This window comes from Nilaparvata lugens, chromosome X (genome assembly GCF_014356525.2).
Source record: "Nilaparvata lugens isolate BPH chromosome X, ASM1435652v1, whole genome shotgun sequence".
Lineage (NCBI taxonomy): Eukaryota > Metazoa > Arthropoda > Insecta > Hemiptera > Delphacidae > Nilaparvata > Nilaparvata lugens.
Window position 1 is genome coordinate 53,868,871 of NC_052518.1, and position 26,729 is coordinate 53,895,599.

A 26,729-nucleotide genomic window follows, 5' to 3' on the forward strand; every position below is an offset into this window, starting at 1 on the left:
ATTGTTGTAGACTGGCCTGAAAATGTTCTTGGCCCTTGAAGCCTCTTGAAGAGGCTAGCCACTTACTGTGAGAAGATCCACTTTCAACTGTCAGCAATCCTCATGAATAACATCAATGCTTCCCATTCAGTCAATGCTGACCGACTTGGGTACTCTAAAGGGTAGTTCACTTCCAACAGTCAGTATTGCTAGTGAATAGCACCAATGTTTCACCTTTAACTAATGCTGACACTGTCTCAGTGTAAAGCTGCTTGGTTGTGTGTCAGCGTACCTAATAGAAAACATCGAAGCTCGTCACGTTCAACTAATGCTGACATATTAGAGTGAATCTCACTATAGAGCAGCTTGGTTGAATGTCATCATACCTCGTGAATGATATCAATGCTCATTGTTTGGTAGGAAGTTTAGAAACACCCCCTGTGTTTTGTTCCGCAGACGTTCCAATAGGTACTCAATATGAATGTTCATACTGAAGCACACTGCCAATTTATGATGTCAGAATAGTGTGATATTCGTAGAAAGTCACTTGTTGCAAATCTTGATATTGACACTCAAAACTAAAACTGCTGCAACAGTCGTATGGGAATGCGTGAAATAGTCGAATTATACATGAAATGAGAGATAATTGAATGCTCTACAATCTCGTGATTAGCACATTCTTGTTTCATCAATTATTGTTGAAATGTTATAAGACTTGAAAGAGCGAAAATATGGAAGAGAAACTGGTTTTTGGAAAATGCATCACTGTAGAACATAAATATCTCGAAAAGTATAGGATTTATCGAAAACCTCTACCAAACAAAACTTGTAGGAAATTTATTAAGCTTCATTTTTATGTAGTTGATTATGTCAATAGAACACATTGTTTCCAAGATATTTGCATGTAGGTAATAAGTGGAAAAAAATGTAAAGGACAAAACTTGTTGGTAATTTTGTAAGCTTCAATTTTTCACGAAATACAAATGTTCCTAAGATGCATAGTTTCCGAGATATATTCGAAAAATGAAAAAAATTTACTCTAAACTAAATCTACTACAGGCAATTATTGACGCGCCCACCTTTTATCTGTCAAAACAGAAGTCACCCATACAATGCTCACCACAGTCAATGAATATAGAACAGTGTTCTGTGTTCAGTATTCATTCACAATCTGTTTATTGGACTGTGAGCTCACTGTCATTCTGCTACTGTTTTACGTTACTGTAATTACGGTGCAGAAAATGGTGTTCCAGATCACCTGATCTGGAACCTGATCCTGTTCCAAATCATAGCATTGGATTCAAAGCATAACGTCTCCCATGTTTACATAATCAATATCGGGGATCGAGCTTCGCTCTGGAGTACAAAAGCATAGAAATCTGGTGTGGCACACTCACACAACTTTCCTTGCCGTTATGAAAACTGATCAACTGACGCTAGTGTTCACGCGCATTTCAAGTCTACTATTCTAAGATCTGAGCCAGCTGGTGACAGGACAATAGCGCCGCAGACACACGAAGTCTGCTATATCTTCATAGTGAATGATTTAATAGAATCAACAGTTGCCAACAGTTTGCAATTGAATAATATTATATTCTCGAATTTCGAGCTTATTTTCAATTTTAGGTGAAAATGTTACGAAACATTAATTGTAGAGATTTTCATACTCAATCTTTTCCACTTGAAATTTTTTGTTTAAATTGTATATGAAGCCTGATAATTGGGAATCTAAAATCAAACTTTGCATAGATGGGGCGAAGCTCCTGAAACTTTTACAGATATGGGACTCATGACAGTTAATAGAACTTAATGACTTTTTTAGGTATGAATTTGATCAAAATCGCTGGAGCCGTTTTCGAGACCCTGTTTTTGACAAAATTTTCGCCATTTTAGCCGCCATCTTGAATCGCATTTGATCGAAATTATTCGTGTCGGATCTTTATAGTGTAAGGACCTCAAGTTCCAAATTTCAAGTCATTCCTTCAAATGGGAGATGAGATATCGTGTACACAGACGCACATACACTCATACACACACACACACACACACACACACACACACACACACACACACATACAGACCAATACCCAAAAACCAATTTTTTGGACTCAGGGGATCTTGAAACGTATAGAAATTTAGAAATTGGGGTACCTTAATTCCTTTCGGAAAGCAATACTTTCCTTACCTATGGTAATAGGGCAAGGAAAGTAAAATATTTATTACGAAAGAAGAAATTATAATAACATTTCAACATAAATGTTCAATTTACTCTATCAGTAAATTGAGATTAATTCCCAAAGGGAAGGCAAAAATTTCCCTCACAAAGGCCCAGTTGCACAAAAGCCGGTTAGATTTTAATCCTGATTAACTTCACGTGAACCAAATCAGAGAAGACCATTTCAAAAAGATGGATCTACTGAAATTAATCAGGATTGAAAATAACCCGGCTTTTTTTGCAACCGGCACTAAGTACCTGATTAAATTATTACTAAAGTTCAACAGCTGAGTCATAATTTTGACACAGTCCACCACACATGAACTCGCTCACTCACTTCCATCGCCAACAGACAACGAAATAATTATTATCAGCTGTTTTTCCAAGGATGATAATGGAAATAATTCTGTCTCTCTCCCACACAGGCACACGCATCTTCTGTTATCGAGAGACGACGAAATTATCATATGCTTTCCACGGATGAATTATCCTTTTAATGTCCTTCAGCAAGTTTTCCAAGGGATGAGACCTAGTTCAATCCAATCTTTATATTATAAACCTAATATGTTCTGAATTTCGTGAGAATCGTTAGAGCAGCTTTCGAGATCCGGTGAAATACAAACATAAAAAGATCTAAACATCCAAACATCTAAACATAAAAACAGAAGTTGCTCGTTTAATAGTAGGCTATAGGATAACACGGACTTTTCTTAAAACTTGGAGAAGCCCGTATACACCACAGCCTAATCTATAGCTCAAATAGACCTATCAGTACTATATAACCAATTTATACCCAATTTTCAATAATCCTTCAGAAAGAAGTTATTTTCCATACGATTTAAACAAGCTAAGTGTTGTTGTCCAAAGAAAGTTATTCCCAACATTATTTTGTTGAGAGCTTGGTTTTGAACTTATCAAGTGTTAAAAGTTCAAAGATAAAACATAGATCCTAATAAATAACTTGATTGGTGTTATAAATGATGAAAAAACGAATATCGTTCAAATACCAAAATTATTATATTGCCTGAGTTCTGAGTACAAGTTAAAAAAGCGCAAATTTGTATAGAACAATTCACACCGAGCTTACTCCAGTATTTCCTAATACCAGATTATCCTACTTTATGGAAATATGAAAATAATTGAAAATTGAAAAACTTCTGTTGAAAATAACATCAACAAACGTGATAATATAATACAATGATTTTAAATACAGAGCAAACTATACAAAAATAAATAAAGAAGCATAGATATGCCACAATTGAACCACAAATTTATATTATTTAGTGTACACACTACTCTGTTTCAGTTCTATTCACTGGGAGAATGCAAACATTTCCAACTACCAAAAATTTAGTGTTCACATTGAATTAACAAAAGTAATAGTATAATAGAACAGTATGACATTGACAACGTCTGGCACAGTGCAATCGGTCACAAAATCAGGAAGCAAACCTGGACGAAAGGAGTCCCCAAGGTCATTACTCCCGGCCACTCAGCCAGTCAAGTCTACCAAGGAGACAGCTACCGAAACTGCCCCACTCCTACCTCCCCGATACTTTACGCACGCACGGTGCTTGCGCACGAGCCCAAGTATAAACATTGGCTTGTTCAACCAATTAACGTTTCTAAACGGATACTTATAATGAGAAACAAAAAATTGCATTGGCTAGCGAGTTGAAACCCACGTATGCTAATATAAATAAAAAACTGAAAATTTCACTGTAAAAAACAATGAAATATCGATATTTTGTAAAAAAACAAAAAAACATGAATATTTTGTAATTAAGAGTAGACCACTTGAAAGAGCATATTTTGAAGATAATTGTCCTAAAGTTTCATTGCTGCGGTGATTATTGTTTGCATTTGCAGGAAGTACGAAAAATGCTCAAAATGTACACTTCAAGGTCACACATAGGCCACAATAAATTTTTTTGAATTTTTTCAATAGCATATATTCGGTTTTGACTCAATGAACTTTAAAGCTTCCAACAAAAAAAAGTTGAAATTTTTTTTGTTCATAACAAACGTGCGCTTGTGCGATAGGTAAAAATATGTACTTGAGATGGCTTTCATGTTTGGCATTGATTGAGTTTATATTAATAACCAAAATTTAGCTTTTGGAGCAGAGTTCGTTCGTTAGGACTGTGAGTAAAGTCCGGCTGTTCTGGTGAAAAGGATAGATTCTTCTCTTGTTTTATAATACAGTTTCCTGTCGCAGTTCGGGTAGTTTAAAGAAAATTGTATTATTGAATAAGAACCCATCTCAACCCATTTCACTATATCAGTTATTTTGATTTTCAACTAATAACTGACGTCGCGTTTCAACCAGTGAATGCCAAAGGGGGAAGCCATCTTCAAAAGGTAGGTGTTATCCTTTTTGAGTTTTTTTTTAATTTTCATAACCACAAAGAGATTGTATCTTTAGCAGCAAGCGAGTAGCTTCCCCATTAATTTCATTTTAATATTGTTTTCTTATAATAAAGTAATCTTGATTGTTTAAATGTAAATATATGATAAAGATTCATTATATTATATAGTAGATTGTTCACATTTTGTTTTATCTTTATAGCCACCAAAACATATTACATAATTGTTTTATAGTTTCTTTCCCCCCCCCCGTTACATAATTGGTGGAGGCGCCGTTAAAAGGTTAACAGGAGGCTTCTCCCCATCCTTACAAATTGTACGGGTGAAAAAACATATGACAGAGTTTTCATTGACGAAATCTTATAAATGCATGCTGGTTACATTGATTATATCGACATGCTGAATAGAGCATCTGAAATAATTGTAGTTGGCTATTCTCAACAGCTACCTTAAATCGAGAGAAGCTCGTTAGAAACCAAATGGCATGAGATCTCTAGTTTTTGTGAGCCTTATGCTTACCTCTCAACAACACGTAGATGTCCGGTAGATGAGTGTTATGCACTCTCCTCGCACTATAACATCATAGCTACTCTTAATAACAGTGACATCGATACTTCCAACTTATAGATTTGGTGAGCAACATTATATTATTTTCTCTAAGACTCTTTTCTTGACCTTCACCTAAGAGGAAAAGCGCAGAGCTGCGGAATCACTCAACTGGGGGAATCATTCATGGAAGGGATGGAAAATACATACCATTCATGAAGCGCAAGGCCTCTCCTCAAAAAATGTTGTTTTAATTGAAGTCGATCACAGGAATATTAACATTTACAATAGCATACAACATGCTATAGTTGCCCTTTCTCGCCACACCAACACTTTCAGATACATCGAAAAAGTTGCAATAGATAAACTCATTGATAACATTAAAAATATAAAGAAAACCGAACTCAAAAAGTGAAACAAGGAGAGATTGTGCAAACTTGATAATAAATTCGATCATGGCTGATATTGATGAAATTCTTCATTCTTTGGAAAATGAAAACAATACTCCTGCAATTGATAACTATGTTGATTATGTTCCTTCCATAAATGGTAAAAATTCTTAATTCATTAATATCCTCTCGATGAATATCCGCAGTATACATGCAAATTTTGATTAGTTCATTTGTTGTATAAACAGTTTCAAAACTGATATCGATGTAATTGTGCTGACTGGGACTTGGCTAACCGAAAATATGCCATTCATGTGGAGGATCCCGGGGTATTCTGAAGTGATTAAATCCTCCAAGCTAAACAAATGTGACGGGCTGTGCATTTATATTAAAAACAGTATCAATTTCATTGAGATTGATTTAGAAATCATCGATTCGAACTCACTTTGCTTAGACTTGAAAATAGGAAATAATAAAACGCTTAGAATTATAGGGATTGATAGATCACCTAGTAATCACAACACCGAGAATTTCGTCAACGGCCTAAATCAATTTCTTGATGACATACCTACTGGAATAAGTGTTTGCAAGGTTGGAGATATAAACATAAATATTCAGTCAACTAGTATTCAGGTTCAGGAATACATGCATATTTTGAACAGCAGAAGCTATAAATCTTATTATAAATGGTTGTACTAGAGTCTCAACGACATCTGAAACGTGTATAGATCACATATTTTTAAAGAACACAAATAATAACTTCAAATACATATTTGGAAATATATTCAAAACAACAATAACTGATAATTTTTCGGTACTAATACACTTGGGTAATGAACCGTATCCTACAAATTCTTTAGATAAGAATAACAATAATATAAGAATTTCATACAATTACAGATTACTTGTTGATAAGTTGAGAAGTGAAAACTGTAATGTTCTTTTTGAAAGTGATGATAATATGGATTCAGTTTGTGGATCGTGTAGCTGGTTTGATTAATTCAAGTAAAACTGAGAAGTGCATTCCTCGCTGAAATCATCCCTTAACGCCTTAGATTTCGGAAAGAATAATAAGAGCAATCATCGTAAGGGAAAGAATGCATAATACAATAAGGAAAGGTCATACAGATATTGATTCGATAAATGCTTACAAAACATATCAGGCTCATCAGTAGTGCAAAGGACAGTTATAATGAAACTAAAATAGAACAATCTAAGAGGAATAAGTCAAAGCTCTGGAGGTGTATTAATGATGCCATCGGAGAGAGGAAAGAAGACAGTACTAAAATTGGTGTTCATACCGCGAGGTTGAATGATTTTCTCACCAAGGTAGGGGAAAGACAGGCACAAAATTTGAAAAATGAGCTGATAAACTCTCCTAACCTTGATATTAATGATGACATCATTGAAACTCCCCTTACTGAATTCATTTTTCTTGCAACCTACTGTAATAGTGTGATATTGAGTGGGTATTATTGTAGTTGTTTGTGTGTATCTTATATTATTTTTCAGGTTTTTGAACTGAAATGAACTTTGATTTTACTGTTTGTTGAACCCTGCGTTTTTAGTGTGAGAATTGACTCTGTCTTGTTTGAATTTGCTAACTTGTTGCTTAGTTGTCGAAATTAAAGCAATTTTCGTGCATTTTTCAAATGCAGTTTCAATTTCTTGTCGAAAAAGCCACTGTATTTGAAAATTGTACGAGCATTGACCTTTTTGCAGCTTTAGCTTTTCCACTGGAAGTTATGCTCAACGCTCGTGGAGGGGGAATAATTTTCAGTGAAAAGGCCACAGTTGGAATTGAGACGTAACTGGGAAAACATGTAACGGTGTGGTCCTCTGAATGGGCCCATTTCCCATTCAGAGGGACAAATTGTTATGTTTTCAGTTATCAGTAATTTTTATCTAGTTGAATAGGAAACCAAATTTTATATAGTTAGTAGGAGTAGAATCAGGAAATTATTTGTGCATGTGAGTTCAAGTATAGTGAGTTTTATTAAAGCGTATGTGAGTGTTTCTGAAGAGTCCAAGTTTGAATATTGTTAAAATGGTGAGTGCCGAACTTTTGTTGTTTTTCTTATTAAGCTCATAATTTAATTTTATAGAATGACCGAGGTGACAATTAGATAATGATGATAATCTGTGCATTTGAATGAACGAATCAACTAAAAGCTCCCAACCAATAGAGGATTCAAATACCGGTAGATGAATTGATAGCAGTAAACTTTAGCAAATATTATAGAAGAGAAGAAACAATCCCCCTCCGTTTACATTGGTGGCCAGCGGTGGGATAGTCTGCAAGAATGACTATCGAACCACATGTACTCCTATATATTTCATATTTTGGAAGATTAACTAAATAGAGACAAATAAATATCTCCGGTTTCAGAAATGATGTCAGGTGTGGTGTAGGGTTTAAAAATACCTCCACCGGTTACATAATGGTGTCTTGTGTGTGGGGTTTATCTGCAAAAACGACAAATATTCAAATGCCAGATTAATGAGTAGTTTTGAGGATCGGTAAGAAGTATTGAGAAAACAGCCTGTTTCAAAAGGAATAATTTCGTAGCAACACGAGCAGGAACATGAAGTATAAAATTTTATTGTGATAACATAACCTTGTAAGTAGTGTAATACGTGAAATATGAGATGAAAAGTGTTAGTTTTATAGAATGAATTTTGAAATCAGAGAATTTATTGATTAAAATTATTTTGTAGTTGAAGATGAAAAATCAGTAATCCGTTGTTGAGCTTGAGAATATTGCTGCGTGAAATTCTATTCCAATATCTGGAACAATGGAAAAGAAATTTGTAATATGAGCTTTCCGGTGACTGCAAAAGCTGGCAACATTGCACCAGACTGATAGAAAATGTAGAACGCATTTTTTAATAGAGATAAATGAATTTTTGTTGAATTGAAAAACGTTGTAATGTAATTTTATGTTCAAATGTGATTACCGTAGTTCGTCAAGGAAAATGTTATGTGGTATTTTTTTTTTTAATCATGTTTTGTGAGAGAGAGTTCAAGGAGGTATGAAGTTGATTTTACATCCAGTTGTATTTTGAGAAAAAAATTTATGTGCGAGAGATTGAGATGATTAGATTTGATATGGAAGAATGATGAATGAATAGTATTATTTCCGCCCGTTTGAACTGAATACTCACTTTACGGCTGGATCGAGTAGGTTGTAATTTGAGATTTCGGTTTATTCTGGGCAGAAATTATTGGTAAATAAGGTAAAATTGATTAAGATGTGATTTTTTTTACTCAGCGGGCCTGAGATACTGAGGATAATACAGGCGGTGTTATCGAGTGATGACGACGATCTCAGCGGGACTGAGAGGTTTTGGAATCGGGAATTCCAAGGTGCGATTGAATTCGGGAAATTCAATGAAAGAGATAGCACAGTTAGGTGAACTGGTGTTATGAACATGGATCGGGCATTCATAGTTTAGCTGTTTAGAAGTTCTTGATTGTAGGCATTTTCGACTATGCTGGCTCTTAAGAGGGCGATAGGGAAATTGGCCATCAATAAGAAGTATTTCATTTCATGGTTTAGTTCTATTATTCGACTAAGCCAAGGCTGGGAATAGTTAACTGACCTGATAAAGAGTGAGAGAGTTGATTTGATGAGAGAGAGAATCTGTATATTGTGTATTAGAGATATAAAAGATCAACAAGTGTGAGTAAGAATGAGAGAGAAAGTAACGGTTAGAAAGAGAAGAAAATACTCCTTGGACTGTGCGATGAGAACAATGGAAATAAGAGTAAAACAGTAAATCGTGATTATAATATTTTTTGTCAAGACTCGAATGAAACGAGAGAAGGGGAAGAAGAACATGAGAAGGAATATCGAATAAACAGTGGTAGAGACAAACGGAAAATAGTTGAAAACGTAATAGATAATTGAATCAATAATTAGTTGGACGTTATGACTACAATATTGAAGGCTAATCTGAAAATGCAAGCTGGCAGGCTATTGTTCTGAAAGCGTAGTTAGAGAGATAGAATAATTGTAATTCATTTCGAAATTAATTGATACGAGATAATGAAATGACAGTTGATAATGACTTAGGAAATTATTTGAAGTTTTAGGAAATATATTATGCGTTCAAATAATTTTAAAGGGCCCGGTCATTTCTATTTTGAGCTACAGTGTTAGTAAATTTTTCTGGGTCTGGCACACCCAACTCTCAAGTTAGTAAGTTGTGAGTTTTGATGAAATGTTGAGTGATAACAGTTGAAAAGGTTAGTTCCTGTTGGAAGAAACAGTGATTTGTCTTCTGGGATATCACGGCCTGTCTACAAGAGACTACTGTGTGCAAGAGTGATGGGGCCATTCCATCTATGCCCCACTCCCGATGACATCATTGCTACTGCTGATGTGATGTCCACTGTTCCGGGAGGATGCTGACTTCCTGATGTCGCTGAGGCCAGCGAACAGCTGACTGGCTTCCGACTGCCAGAACTGACCTACAGCTGTATTGCAGTTTGCGCTGATGTCAACCACCTACCACGGGCTGAGATGTCTGGGTACTACCGTCGGGTGCATGGGTGCATCTCTTCGACCACCCCCATCCATATCAAAGGGCTGTTCCAGGTCCCAGCTCCAGGCTTGATGTCGACCAGATAATAGTGTCAAGTGTTAGTGTGAAAGCAAATTAAGAGTGAATGAAATTTTGGTGAAATCGTCTTTTTTAGGGGAGGGGGTAATGTAATAGTGTGATATTGAGTGGGTATTATTGTAGTTGTTTGTATGTATCTTATATTATTTTTCAGGTTTTTGAACTGAAATGAACTTTGATTTTACTGTTTGTTGAACCCTGCGTTTTTAGTGTGAGAATTGACTCTGTCTTGTTTGAATTTGCTAACTTGTTGCTTAGTTGTCGAAATTAAAGCAATTTTCGTGCATTTTTCAAATGCAGTTTCAATTTCTTGTCAAAAAAGCCACTGTATTTGAAAATTGTACGAGCATTGACCTTTTTGCAGCTTTGGCTTTTCCGCTGGAAGTTATGCTCAACGCTCGTGGAGGGGGAATAATTTTCAGTGAAAAGGCCACAGTTGGAATTGAGACGTAACTGGGAAAACATGTAACGGTGTGCGAGCCTCGGTCCTCTGAATGGGCCCATTTCCCATTCAGAGGGACAAATTGTTATGTTTTCAGTTATCAGTAATTTTTATCTAGTTGAATAGGAAACCAAATTTTATAGAGTTAGTAGGAGTAGAATCAGGAAATTATTTGTGCGTGTGAGTTCAAGTATAGTGAGTTTTATTAAAGCGTATGTGAGTGTTTCTGAAGAGTCCAAGTTTGAATATTGTTAAAATGGTGAGTGCCGAACTTTTGCTGTTTTTCTTATTAAGCTCATAATTTAATTTCATAGAATGACCGAGGCCCAAATTTAAATGCAGCAAGTTAGCAGGTTCCCAAAATGTACAGATTAAAAATTAAGAATGTCTTCTTGACCTGAATCGATTGCTGAATAACTTTGTTCTGTTTGAAAATTTGACATGTTACCTGACTTTTATTAATTCGTTCTACCTATTTAGGGTTCAATAAACCTGAAGTTGTATTTTATTAGTATTTTTCATTGAAGTTCCTGTCTCGTAGTTGCTAGTTGCTAAAATAGGTGACAATTAGATAATGATGATAATCTGTGCATTTGAATGAACGAATCCACTAAAAGCTCCCAACCAATAGAGGATTCAAATACCGGTAGATGAATTGATAGCAGTAGACTTTAGCAAATATTATAGAAGAGAAGAAGCAATCCCCCTCCGTTTACACTACAAATTCTGATGAAGTTGAAGCAACTATAAAAGAGCTGAAGAACAACTGCTCTCCTGGAATGGATAATCTCAATAGCACAGTACTCAAACTCACTGGTCACACTATTTAGCAACCCCTAGCAATAATTTTCAATAAATGTTTTGAGCAAGGATAGTTCCCCAAACATTTCAAAAAAGCCAAAATAAAACCACTCTTCAAACAAGGAGATCGCTCTAACCCAAGCAATTATAGTCCAATCAGTCTTATAAGTAGCCTGGCAAAAATTATGGAGAAAGTCATTAAGAAGAGATTGGTCTTGTTTCTAAACAAATACAAAATAATAAATAGGAACCAATTCGGTTTTCAGACTGAGAAAAGTACTGAAGATGCATTGACTGATTTTACTAATACTACCCTTTCCCATAACCTCAATACCAATTATATGACCATTGCTGTTTTCTTAGATATTAAAAAAACTTAAAAATATGGTTTCAGGGGAATATTAATTTTAGAACTAATGGAAAGCTTCTTGAGAGACAGAACTAAGACCTTAACTATTGATGGTTGTCCTGATACCTCTGAGATGACATCCTATGGCTTGCCACAAGGCACAATGTTGTCTCCATTATTGTTTATTATATATGTGAATGATCTACTGAGCCTGAAGCTGAAAAATTCCAAAACTATATTGTTTGCAGATGACACTGCCGCTATTTTCTGAGGAAAATTAATCATGAACTGAGGTACATGAAATTGCTGAACGAAATTGTTTGCTTATAAAAATTGGCTGGACAGAAATACATTGAGCTTGAATATTGATAAAACCCATTACATCACTTTCGCATTAAACGGATCTGGTAAACCTGAAGAAAATTAAAATTTGAAACTCCACATAAACTGCAATCAGAACTCAATCAACTGTACATGTCCTGATATAAAAGAAGTCAATAGCACTAAATATCTAGGTGTTCTCATCGATGGACATTTGAAATGGGACATCCACATAAAATTTATGAAAATTCATTTAAAGAATAAGATACCTTTCCTTCAAATTCTATGAAGCGAAAAAAATTCTGAGTCAAAGTCAGCTAAAAATGGTATACTTTGCTCTGGTTCAATCTTTAATTCAATATGGGATAACCGTGTGGGGGGGGGGCTGTTATAACTCACATTTGGAAGAGCTTTTCCTATGTAAAAAATTGATCATCAAAACTATTCTAAATAAACCTAGACTTTTCCCAATCAGTTTGACTTTTCAAGAATTCGATGTTCTCACAATTAGATAATTATATATTCTGAGTGTAGTAAAATTCATTATTGAGCATAAAACTGATTTCCCTCCTACAAATAACGCTGCCAACAGCCTATACAACCTAAGACCTACAAAAAATAAATAATATTTAATTTACAATACAAACATAGAAACCACCAGAAGACAACTTATATACATAAGCAGTAAAATCATTCATACAATCCCCGAACAGTAGGCTATATTGAATGTGCGAAAATAACTAAAAAACTAAAACAGGATATTAACACCTCGATCAAATGCAATTACTTCTTCTATCTATGAGATGTTTCACAAAGTGTACTTTTCTGACTTGTGTGTTTGCTTATTCTGCAATCCTTTGAAATTCATCTAGTCCTTCAAATTTTTTTTTCAACACCTCGTCCTATCGGCTTCTTTTTCCATCCTTTCCCTTATTATTCTTCCCCCATCCCATCCTCTCATATCTACCGTCTATTTACGTTATCTTTTTCATCTTCTCAAGGATTGAAGGTTTTCCTAGTACATGGATATCCATAGTTGGAAAAACCCTTCAATCTTCCACCCTTTTTTGCACCACTTTCTTTTTATTTTTCTATAATGTGTATTGTTGTTGTTTGCATGTATTATTTTCGTTAATCTCTGTATCAAACTTGTATGTGTATGTGTAAAAATAAATTGAATATAATTGAATTCATTATATAATTAATCATATTTATTACTATTATTCAATTATTATAATTTATAATTTTATATGTTGGCAATTATTTACTCCTAATAAGAATACAAATACAATAAAATATCAAGAATGCCCTGCTCAGATGCATATAAAAATGAATAAATTACAAGCGCACAGAATAGAACTAAATATGGTACTCATCTTTGTGGGAAATTCCACAAAAATTGTATTATTATTATTATTATTATTATTATTATCTGTGAATGTTCTCGTTATTTTCTTGCTAATTTAAATTTATATACTTTGATTTGGAGAGCATAGGAGCTGCTTTCTCAATATATCAAAACTCCAAATCTTAATAAGTCTGAATTTTTACAACAAATATATCAACGAGAAATAAGAAATTTTCCTCATTTTATATACATTTGTTTTAGACAGTTTATGATATAATAGTTATCATCAGATCACTAAAATTCAACTATTTTGTATATCATGTATCATCTGTAAACGAGAAATAGCCCAGTCAATGAAGGTTCAAAAAAGCAGTTTCGATCCGAAAATTAAATAAAAGCTGAATTTCCCACCATCGATAGAGCCCTCCCAGAGGGTCATTCTCCCAAAAGTCCCAAGAAATCACCTTGGAGCTTTCCCCCCCAACCCCCTAAAACATGAAAAATTCAGTAATCACGGGAAATCAATTATCTCTGTAACCATTGATCGGAAACAGTTCTGTTTGGACTACAATATTAGTTATATTCATTTTTTCAATAAAATAAACAGTTTTCTTGATAAAATAATATATATGTAAAAATTTAGGGGGTTTCCGATTTGATTTTTTTGGTTTCTCCGATTAACTTCGAAGCCAGTGATTTTAAAGAAAAATGGGACAAATAATTAATGTAGCCACTTTCCTTGCGCACTGACTCTCTTCACCATAGTAAACAGTAAAATAGTACTGCTTTCTAAGTTGCATCTTATTTACACTATGGCGCTCGAAACAATCAATTTTGTCTATTGTTTTGACTTGTGCTGAAACTGAATTTACACTTTTTAGTTCTCTTAATTCTGAATATGTATTAAAATGTTTGAGACTCAACCAAGTTCATTACAGCAATGTATTCAGCTTTCATTGCCAGTTCAAGAAATCAAATTTTTTCTACGTGTATTAATAATTATAATGCCACTATTACAATACGGTCATCATATTGCTGTCTATGTTTTGAATGAAATGTGATAATTAACTCATCATCTTGTTGTTGTATATGTGCTTAATCATGCGTTCTATGACAGACAAATATATTGTTTGCAACCGATAAAATATTCATACTATTACATAATATAATTAATATTTATATATATGTGTATGATCATAATTCTCTGCTATAATTTGTCATAGGTTATGAATATCAAAAACTGAGTTGAATCATATATTACAATAGTCTTAACAGTGGCAATTTCCTTAAAAATCATAGCGTGCAGTGTTTGCTGTTTCCCACTGTTAATATTCTCCATCCAGGTTGATAATATACCTACAGTTGAGGCAAATATATTTATATATGACGGCTGAGGCATCAAAAAATCATAAATTGTGCTTGTTGAGTTCAAACTTTCTATGATTTTCTCTGTAAAGTAGCTCATCTTCCGTTCTTACTAGTTGTGAATCTACATATCTAAACAGTCCAATATGAAAATTCAGTAGATTCTAAAGATGAAAGCCATGCAAACATACAAATTAAGGAAGAGTAAGCATGCATAAAAAGTAGGAAAATCATGAAAGTGTTTTTACATTCTACTCTCGTAATCACAAGTTGATCAAGTAGGATAGAAAATATTGAATATTTAATATTGAAAACCAGATGTACGGTCCATTAGAGATGGAAAATTCGTAAATAATCATGAACAAAGTACAAAGTATTCTACCGTATAAGATGAATTGACAGATGATTCATCATCTTCTATTCTTCTATAACACATCGATTCTTCAACTCCACTCGCATCTTGTCATTCATTACAAAAGGGCCTCAATGAGAACTTTATAAATCGAAGTAAAGCATGAGCAGAATCATACTGGATTTACAAGGTTGGCAGAAGCTTTTCTTGATGTCGATTAATGGTGATTGATATTGATTTTGATTCGGGCACCAAAAGAATAGATCAATTTCTATTTATATATTGAAGCATTCAAATTAAATTCATTGAAGTATTGAACATTATTTCTTATGACTTGGCATTCACAGATTATGTTGGGTGAAGTTATTTGAAAAATGTACAGATTATCAATTGTATACCATTCTAGTTCATTGTGATCGTTGAAGGGTTGAAGTGAGTTCGTTCAAGTGAATTCTAGTAGAAGTATTTTGTGGTTATAATGGGCTCTTCTTTATTTTCTATCGATGTTTTGCTCCAGTGGAGAACATTGAAAATGTTGGTTTTACATTTTATAAGCTTTAAAGGTACGGTAATATGAATTTGATAAGTCCGTATTAAATTAATCGATGCTGTTTCTCATTGTATCGCTTTGTATCAATGTTACATGCACTGTTTGCAATTCATCACTATTCTCTTTCAAGAATTAGTTTATGAATTTCATGATCTGAAAATTCAAATTTAAATGCTATTTGGATGACGTTCACATTCCATTGGGTTTTTACAATAATTGTTATATTGAAGAGTCAAGCAATTTAATCCATTTGGAAGTAAAAGGAAATCACAGTGCAATTTGAACAGTGGATAGTCACTTTGGAATTCAGTTGCTCAATTCATTTCGGCTTGATACTATCATTTTTAATTTGAGTTGATCAGAAATATTTATTGTATATAATTTTCATATTTCAGTTTGACTACCTAATCTCTTATAACAGTCTCGCTTTCATCCATCTACATGATAATCCTAAATAAGTAGATTACCTTAAGGATGTAGTTTATCTTACGTCGAACAATGTACAATACAAACAATTTTCATTTAATTACTATTATGATAATCATTGGAATTTCTGCCTGTGATAGAGAGAAAGTCATTGAGAGCCTTGAAATTTTCGTACCTAGAAAAAGTTGCTTTATTACTAGAAATTTTATTATTTGTAATATTTATTATAGGTACTGTACATTCATTTTTGTGATTATAGACATTAACTACTTTATTCTAAATCACGATAAGGATAAATAGGAAAATTGTTAGATGGGGATAATCCCATAGTTGAATTTACATATCATTAATTTGAATGCTCTGATAATAATGATTGTGAACGGAACTGCAATATCTGGCTTGGTATTGCCTCTTCATGTTCAGTGAGAATAGAAAGCTTCAGAATAATTTGTTCTCACTGTATGAGATAATATTAGTAATATTTGGTAACATTTTTGTTGATATTTGAACCGAATGAGCAACAAATTAATCTACTTTCAGCATGAAAATTTTCAACTTATCAGGAGTATAGTGTTATCATATAGTATCAATGGTAGGCCTACCCTCTTATTTTCTTTGTTCACATGATCTGATGATATTCATTCCATTATCAAGTGTTCAAATTATAAAGAGTAATTAAACAAGAGAAAACACAAAAAAGCTATGAAATGAAATTTTGAATCAATATTTTTCACAAAATAAGGATAAGATGAAGGAGTCGAACACATAATATATCATCAAACTTCATTGAAAAACATCAATATCTGAAACTAGAGTTATCAAATTGTGATACCTCTGACTCGTATTGAGAAGGCACACTTCAAATTAATATAATAAATTCTGTGAGCAGACAACGAAATCCTGATTTTTATCATCAGCGTGGTTAAATCAAGAAAATTATAATATTTTTTTAGAGTAATGAAAAGTGAAAATCTAGATTCAGCGCATGTCAAAACAATAGACAAAATTAATTGTTTCGAGTGCCATAGAGTAAATGAGATGCAATATAGAAAGCAGTACTATTCTGTTTACTATGGTGAAGGGAGTCAGCCGCGTCGGCTGTTTTCCCTTCCACAGCGTCAAATTTAATCTAAAATGAATAACAATATACATCAATGAATTTGCAATGAAAGTGGCTACATTAATTATTTGGCTCATTTTTCTTTAAAATTACTTGCTTCGAAGTTAATCGGAGAAAAAAATCAAAAAACCCCTAAATTTTTAAATATAAAGAAATAAAAATCTCAGTACCCTTTTTTTTGAAATATTTTATCCCTAAATTTTTACATATATATTATGTTATCAAGGAAATGAATACGACTAGTATTGTAGTCCATAATGTAACGAATCGAATGACATATGATAGATTTTTTTCGATTAATGGGTTACAGAGATAATTGATTTCCTGTTCACTGTTTATTATGGCGAAGAGAGTCAGCGACGCCGTATCGCCTCAGTTTCCCCTCCCACGGCGTCAAATCGAATCTCAAATACATAACAATATACATCAATGGGTTCGCAATGAGAGTGGCTACATTAATTATTTGGCTCATTTTTCTTGAAAATCACTTTCTTCGAAGTTGATCGAAGAAAACAAAAAAATCAAATCGCAAACCCCTTAAATTTTTACATATATATTATTTTATCAAGAAAACTGTTCAATTTATTGAAAAAATGAATATAACTAATATTGTAGTCCATAATGTAAGAAATCGAATGACATATAAGAGAACTCTTCCCGATCAATGGTTATTGAGACAATTGATTTCCCGTGATTACCTGCATTTTTCAACTTTGAGGGTGGGCTAGGGGGGGGGGAAAGCTCCAAGGTAATGGATTTCATGGGAATTTTGGGAGAATGACCCTCTGGGAGGGTTCTATCGATGGTGAGAGATTCAGCTTTTATTTAATTTTCGGATCGAAAAAACCTTTATTGACTGGGCTAAAAAATGTTTAGGCCTATCAGTTATGAAATAATTTTATTATTCACAGTAAATCATTGCCTTTTTGCACATATATGTTAGGGTACAAGTTGTTTTATGTTTTGACAAGTTTTCGTGCTTCATGAATGTAGAAATATTCGGATAATAGGTGTGCTACTGTACTTTTTCGAAATCAACAGATCTTCTTCATAAAGAATGTTTAAAGAACTCAAAGACAAACGATAATACTCACCAGTACAGGTGGTAACCTGAAGATTTGCAACTTCTTTTTTGCTAGCTGAAATTCTTTACATCTTGGACAATGATACTTTTCATCGCCAGTTAGTAGTTCTTCTTTGGTAAATGCCTCCATGCAATAGTCCAAACTAATAGGCTCATTCTGCTGGGCTAGAGTAGTTGCAACTGAAGGATGTTTTTCAATCGTCTGAAAACAAAAAATACAATGAAATAGCATCAAATAATGGAATATACAGATTCATTTGAAAATTAATTGTTCAAGCATCAATTTCTTTCAAAGTTGTTTGAAATAAACACAGACAGCACTAGATAAGGCGCTATCAACTTTTGATAAACTGCTATTTCAGGTGTCTTTAAGGTGACAATTCACCTGGAGCTCCCGAATTTTTTCATGCAGCCGTTGATTCTCAACTTTCAGCGCCTGGACTTCTTCAAGAATGTTCTTCATTGCCATTGTGACAGCATCTTGAACGGACTCTTCAATTTGCAGTCGCATTATGCGAAGGGCCTCCTCAGACAATGAGGATTCAGAAATAGCTGGGGAACTCCCTGGCTTCGGAGCGTTGACCCCATTTTTCGGCGTGCCTCTAGGTCTAACCATGATGTACCGTTAGGTGGATCACAGGCGAACAGGTATACTGAAGAACTAAGAACGTTTTTTGATGATAAATAAAAAGAGAGTGAGGTAAATGAAAAGATAATTTCACAATGAAATGAAGCTCAAAAAACTGAATAAATTGATGTATAATTTGAGGTGAATTGAACTGTATAAACCTACGAAATAAATTATGTATTCGAATGCGGAGCCGAACTGAGACACGTACACTCACTCGACATAGCACAAGAGAGAGCTATCCGTATATTCGACATCCCGGAAAGCGACAAAGAAGATACGAACCTGCTGGCACTTGATATCTTCAACAAAAAGCTCAACTTGCCCGTGACTCTGGCGGATGTAAACCGCTCTCATCGTGTAGGAAGTCGTCAACCACCTCAACAAGGGCAAGCGAAACCCAAGGACCGACCCATCATAGTTCGACTCTGCAGCTACCGGACCAGGAAGATGATCTTCGACGCGAAGAGGAAGCTGAAGGGTTCCGGCGTCACGATTCGCGAGGATCTGACTACGGAGCGTCCTCAACGCTGCGACCGATCGTCATGGGCATAGGAATGTCTGGTCATCTGACGGGAGGATCAAGATCTGTATCGGCGAGGGAGGATCCAAGAGGGTCCACACAGTCGAGAAGATGGCCGACCTTCAAAATCTAAAGGTAAACTGAATCATTTCAGCATTCGATGACTAAGGTGCCCTTCACTACAATAATAGGAAAATCGTATTAATAAATTTCACAGTAGATATACCTTGGCATTTTTCATGAGCTGGCTTTCTGTTCTATAAATGAATCTTTCCACAGCTATTTGTGATTATATATAGGCAATTATTTCAAACTAGGGAGATTCACATTTGTTAATACTCATTAATAATCTATCTTGATATTAATTCTCAAAACTACGTTCTATGGATCAACTGCTATACAGAAGGTACTAAGAAAATTATTATCTCTATTCTTACTAACTCTACATCTCTTACCAAAATCAGTTCCATAGTTAATAATTTTCGAAATGCTGAATTTCAAATAAATTGTATAATTAACATTCGTTATATAGGTGATACGTTATAGGTTGTAATATCTTCTATATTAGGTGTACATAATGATCTCATCTACTAACTATTGTCACAGCCCGAACAATGGAAGCCATGTGTGAAGAATTATTAATAGAACAGAAGGGTGGGTGGTCTGTTCATATGCTTATATAGGGGCTGTGTTTCATTAAACGTTATCTCAGACATTCATCACTAAAATATTACAGTACTCAATTTACTACTTTTATCGTTATTGCAACTCCCAATAGTTAATTATACTTCTAATACTATTACATCCTATTCAATCCTATTTAAAACTCATCTAAATAATCTAGCATTTTCTCAATCATCTCCTCTACTTCTTATTTTTCTTTCTCATTTCTCTTCTTAATCTTATAGTTATTATGATTACTAGAATATTGTTGTGATTATTACATTTATTATAACTGTTGTGATTGTTGCGATGATGATTATTATTCTTTTCTATTCTTCTACTTCTTCTTCTTCTTCTTCTTCTTCTCTTTCTTTTTCTTTTCTTCTTCTTTCCTGATTAATTCAAGATCACGATACGATGTTCTAGTTCTCATTCTATAGTTCAGTTTCATAAGTTCTTCTCAATTGTGCACATTCCTTCTTTCTCTTCTCTTCTTCCCTATTATTATCATTATTTTCCCCGTGATTTTTCCAATAGCTATCCAGCATGTTCAAATGTTCATTTCTCTTTCTATCTCTATTTCTCTTTCTATCTGATTACTTTCTATTAATATCCATATTTGATATTCGATTCTTTTTCACAGTAAATCATACTATTCCTCTTCCATTTTATGCAAATATTATTCATTATCAGTTGTATTAGTTATACAAATTTCTGATTAAGTGGACAGTAATTTTAATCTATTTAATATTCAATATATTCTGGCAGAAAAATACTAATGAATCCATTCATGATGCAATGAAAAACTCTATTATTAAAACTTAGGCCTACCCCGGCTGATGATCTATGCTGTAAGTCAGAGTGATTTTTATCTATAGGTTTGGGTGGTTAAAAGGAAAAGGAAAGAATTAAGGAATAGAGAAATGTAATTGAATCACTTGACCTCTGATGATGTCTGATGTAGCCAGGCACTGCAGAGAGTTGTTGAATCATGTATGGAATTCTGCTTCTCAATTTTACTAGGTATTAATTCACTACTACTTTCGATATAGAAAATACTCAAATTCTCACATGCACTTTAAAATCAATTATTACTCCCTACGGAGACACGGAATTACAATTAATAATTTCCGATAGAAAATTCAAATCAACAAACGAGTCGAACTGGCCTGTCAACAAAGGCAGCTATGCGAACCGACTGGTTGAAAACTACAAAAACGAACAATTAAAAAATTATGCACTAGAGTGCGCCAGTAGACGGGGAAGATTCAAAACTAACTACTCAGCGCCAAACTCCATTAAATTTAAACGGCGTCAATATGTATTATGTATCTTTTCTCAACTGATAACTTTCTTCAAAATTTTTTCGTTTTTCTGCTGGCTTTTTCTTCTCTTTTGCAGTTTTTACTGGATCCCATTTCGCTCTATCTCCACCTTGAACACGATCTTCCACTACTGGATTCCATCTCAATCTATATCCACTTGGACTCGATTTTCCACCACCGGATTCCATCTCTCTCTGTCTCCACTTAGACTCGATCTTCCACTACTGGATTCCTTCTCGCACAATCTTCACACTGACTCGATCTTCCACTAATGGATTCCTTCTCGCTCTACCTCCACTTGGACTCGATTCTTCCACTACTGGATACCTACTCACTCTATCTCCACTTGGACTAGATCTTCCACTACCAGTTCTTCCTCAATCTTCATCTCATTCACTATTCGGACTATTCATCACCGGAACTCCACAGATCACAACATCTACATCTTATTGTGTTTAGTGAATTTTGAACAAGTGTTTTTAAATAGTGAAGGGAGCCGAACTGTCAAGGCATACAGAATGCACTCGAATCAAGAGACTTTTTCATTTAGGTTAAGTTTTATCAGTTTCATCCCCATTTTCCCCATCATGTGTCGTTCTGAGGTCGGTTCAAGGCTGGTCTGCTGCTTCCATGATGTCTCTCACTGACATGTCAGCTCGCTCCCCTCAAGTAGGTATGCTTATTTCAATAATAGTAATAATGACGCAGGTTTGTTTCTATCAAATGAGCTCCACTCTTTCAAGAAACTTTTCAAGGCTGCTCACCTTAACGTCCAATCCCTTAGCTGTCACATCGATGAACTCAAAGCAATCTTGCGTTTTCAGGACTTCAATATAATTGGAATTTCCGAATCATTTTTAAAGCCCAGTATTCCATCAAATCTTGTTGCATTACCTGGATATAATCTCTTCCGAAATGATAGATTAAATAAAGCTTGTGGGGGTGTAGCAGTTTATGTGAAAGATGGTATCAAAACAAGAGTTTTAATCACATCTACAGGAGTATTGTTCCAGACCAGAGTTTATGCTACTTGAATTATCCTTATCTAGTTCTGATAAATTACTCGTTGGTATCTGTTATCGCCCACCAAAAATAGGTCATTTTACAGATTTCGAAAGTGCCTTGCTTTCTCTTATGCCTTGTTATAACCGTATACTAGTTATGGGGGATATGAACACCGACTTGAACATGACGAATCCTAACTTTGACTATTTTCAACTGACTACAATTTTCCAATGCCTGAACATGACTATTTTACCTCTCGATCCAACTCATCATACTAATGAATCTGACACACTCATTGACCTTCTCATTGTTAGTGATCCTAACGAGGTTGTTCAAGCAGGCCAAATCCCAGTCCCAGCTATTTCTGGACATGATTTGATCTACTGTGTACTTTCCCATAAGATACCTAAGCCAGAGCCGAAAATTATCACTTATAGAGACTTCAAAAACTTTGATGAAGCCGCCTTCCTGACTGATGTGCCTCAGACTCCATGGCATCAAATTGAAGCGCTACCCTCAGTTGATGACATGGTCAAGACTTTCGAGAATTGGACTTTGACTTTGTATGACAAACATGCACCTTATGTGACAAGGAGGATTAATAGAAAACGACGAGTACCGTGGATGACTGAAGATATACTTAAGATGATGCGACTTAGAGACAAACCACATACAAAATTAAAAAAATACATTTGACTTGGACAGTTTGATAGAGTGTAGGAGCGTTAGAAATAGAGTTAAACAGGAATTACAGAGCTCAAAGATTAGGTACTTGAATTCGTTCATGACAAACAATAGACAAGACTCCAAATCACTTTGGCAGGGAACAAAAGAATTCGGGCTTGGCAAACAGAAATCGAATCCCCAAATTGACTTACAATTGAACAATATAAATGACCATTTCGTTTCTCACTTTAACCAACGCGACGAAGTTGTCATTGCTAATCATATCGATGATCTTGAAGAGCCGGTTACAAACTTAGATTTATTAATTACTGATCAATTTCATTTCCATCCAATCTCAGAAGAAGACACTTTCAAAGCAATTCAACGTATTCATAGTAATGCTATGGGTGTAGACAAAATTCCTATTAAATTTATCAAGAAGATGTTATTTGCGGTTTTACCAACCATTACATACGTTTTCAACAAGTCACTTGAAGAAGGCAATTTCCCTGAAAACTGGAAATTTGCTCTGGTTCACCCTCTAAATAAAGTTCCATCACCCAATAAAGTTGAGGATTTTAGACAATTGTCCAAAGTGCTAGAAAGACTCATTCATGCTCAAGTTGTAAAATTTCTAAACAACAATAGTAAGCTTCATAGCTTTCAATCAGGCTTTAGGAAATTCCATTCAACTGAGACAGCTCTGCTTCGTGTCACTGATGATATAAGGTTAGCTATGGACCAAAGAAAATGCACCATCCTCATCCTATTTGATTTTTCTAAAGCATTCTATACTGTTGATCATACAGTCCTTTTGAATAAGTTGGCTATTCTTGGTTTCAGTCACAACTCGTTAGCTTGGTTCAAATCCTATCTATTAGGTAGGAAACAATGTGTATCTGTCGGTGACAAAAAATCAACTTGGAAAAACGTTATGCATGGAGTACCACAAGGTTCAATTTTAGGCCCTCTCCTATTCACTTTGTATGCTAATGACCTTTCCTCCATTATCAAGTTCTCCAGCTTCCATACTTATGCAGATGATCTTCAAATTTATTTAAGCTGTCCCATAACAAAAACTAATGAAACAGTTGGAATAATGAATCAGGATATCAATTCGATAGTTGAATAGACAAAGAAAAATGGCCTTAAGCTTAATCCCATCAAAACACAATGTAAAAAGGTATTTTCAGCAATGCATTCATTGAAGAAATTGCACGACATCCTCCCTAGAAAAATTAAATTGTTATTGGTTCAATCTCTTATCTTCCCACATTTAATGTATTGTAATTCTGTTCTCAACGATATGCAAGTCACTCTGAATGATAAACTACAGCGTTGCCAAAATTATTGTATACGTTTCATCTACTCTCTTCAACGACATGAACATATCACCCCTGTCCACATTGCCAGTTCAACATTGAAGCTTCCCGATCAAAGACGTTTTCGAATAGACAAGCTTGTTAGAGATATCTTGAAATATGGAAATCCGAACTATTTCAAAGATGATATCAAATTTGTTTATGAAGGTAGGAGGTCAGATGCTTCACATACTAGAACCGGAGAAAGTACGTTAAGGATACCCAACCATCAAACCACTATTTTCACAAAATCCTTTTTAGTCAGTGCCTGTCGTGCATGGAATGCACTTCCTGTTTCTATCAGGTCCATCGAGAGCCGAGCGAGCTTCATCCTGACTTTAAAAAAACATCTTTTGGAACAAATGACTGAAACTGTCCGGCCCTAGAACGATCACATGACAATCATCCCTCACCCATCCCACCAATATAAACCTATAAACCTTTTATAGAATGAATTGCATATATCATATAAACTCATGTTATTTTAATTATCCACTGCATACGGCTGTATATTACTGAAAGTTGACTACCCTGATCTACTTTCAGCCTACTCCATTTTATTAATCAATAATTTGATCTTATCTTCGTATATAATAATTTTACTTTATCATTTTCTGTTTTTTTTTCTCTCTCTCAAATATTCATATTAATTAAAACTTTTACAATATTTCCATTCATAAATAAATCCTTAGTTTAATCAATGAAATTAACGTTTTGGTAGAGAGTTAGTGGGAAGGATATTTTTATATTCTTTCCGAAGAATGGACAATGATATGTCCAAAGCTCCGCCAATTTATGTAGATGCATAACAATATAATTATCTATAGTTATTATATTACAAATTGCTTTTTCATATCATATACAGTTCAATAATTATTTTCTTAGTCTATATTATGTAAATTCATCTATAATTATGCTGTATTGTAAGCTATTGTATATAAGTGTATAAGCCAGTATATATTGTAATCTACATAAATAAAGTACTCAATCAATCAATACTCCAATTCGAGAGATAGAAATATACCCTTCTTATCTTGGCAATCTCATCGAATAACTTTTAATTTTTAAAACAATTTCACAATCAGTCATAAGTACTCAATCAAATCAATCAATCAATTTCATGGAATAGTCATGGGTTCAAGTTCTACAAAGCGCATGGTTGTTTGATAATGTGATCCCATTTAATAACTCTTACATAAGTGAAATTTAATGTGGACAACACAAAATTACGATAGTTCATTAATAAATTCTGAATAGGGTGCGTAAGAGAAAAATTATTGCTTATTTGAAAAATTCACCAACGGTTAGTTGGTTGTGAAGGTAAAGGGATGGGAGGAGTAACACATGCTTAAACAAATGTTGTAACAAATAAAGGATCAGTTCCTAAATTTTCTTCACCCATGTAGTCAGTTGCCATAATGCTCTAGTTTAGAGAGCAGTTGGTTTTTTTAATGAGTGTCATTTTGTGAGATCGCTCAGTTGATGCTAAGCGTAGACTTCTCGGCTCGCTTTGGAATTGCTCCTCACTAACTCGTTAGTGGCTATTATTGTACTAAAACATGGATTTATTGATTTACTCATTTCAGAAGTGAGGAAATATCACTTTTCCCAGAAATTAGCATCAGCGGACTAGAAGAGCTCCAGAAAATGACGAAATGGTGATGCAGTCAATTCTTCCTGGTCTTCGACTAGTTAACATACATGCGTTCAGGGACTTTCTGGAAAACACCTACAAATTTTCTATGAAGCCTCGAGGGAATTAAGATTAGAAGCTTGTGGCTTCAGCAATAATCAGCCATAGTACAGCCCAAGGCTCAAAGAAGTGGGGCAGCACTGTTAATAAGTCAGCTGGGCAACGAAGTGGTTGTTCTCAGGCCTATCCTAGAAAATGGATTATTCGATTCTTGTTTCCAATTTATCATTTCGTTAATAATAAAAATGCGTGCTTTTATTACATACAAGAGTTTTCATATTTATTTCACCTCATGCAAGTTATAACAAACTGGCGACGAGTTGAAAGGAATTAATTTTCTACTTCAACTGAATTTCACAACGTGTTTCTACAATCTACATACAATGGCAAGAAACCTATCTTTTCGTGTCTTCCAACCAGACAGTGAATCATTCACGTCATACATTGAACAATTTGAGGCTTATTGCAAGATGAATGAGCTCAAGAATGAAAAACAAGTTCTATTATTTGTTAGTTCTATGGGTACTCTGTTTGGAACTTTGAAGCAATTTTCCCAAAAGTGTACACAGACTTGAAGTTTGACGA

General features: G+C 34.4%; 1 protein-coding gene across 5 annotated transcripts in view; it reads right to left on the reverse strand.

Moving 5' to 3' along the window:
* Positions 1-26,729, reverse strand: part of LOC111064485 (ubiquitin carboxyl-terminal hydrolase 32) — a 236,805-nt gene that overhangs the window by 41,769 nt on the left and 168,307 nt on the right. For 4 of the 5 annotated variants that reach the window (XM_039443337.1, XM_039443336.1, XM_039443335.1 and 1 more), the window contains one exon: positions 18,291-18,482. In XM_039443337.1, the coding sequence (XP_039299271.1) occupies positions 18,291-18,482 (192 nt within the window). Of the gene's footprint in view, positions 1-7,901; positions 8,285-18,290; positions 18,483-26,729 lie in introns of those variants that run through there. The other variant, XM_039443339.1, reaches the window with a different exon arrangement.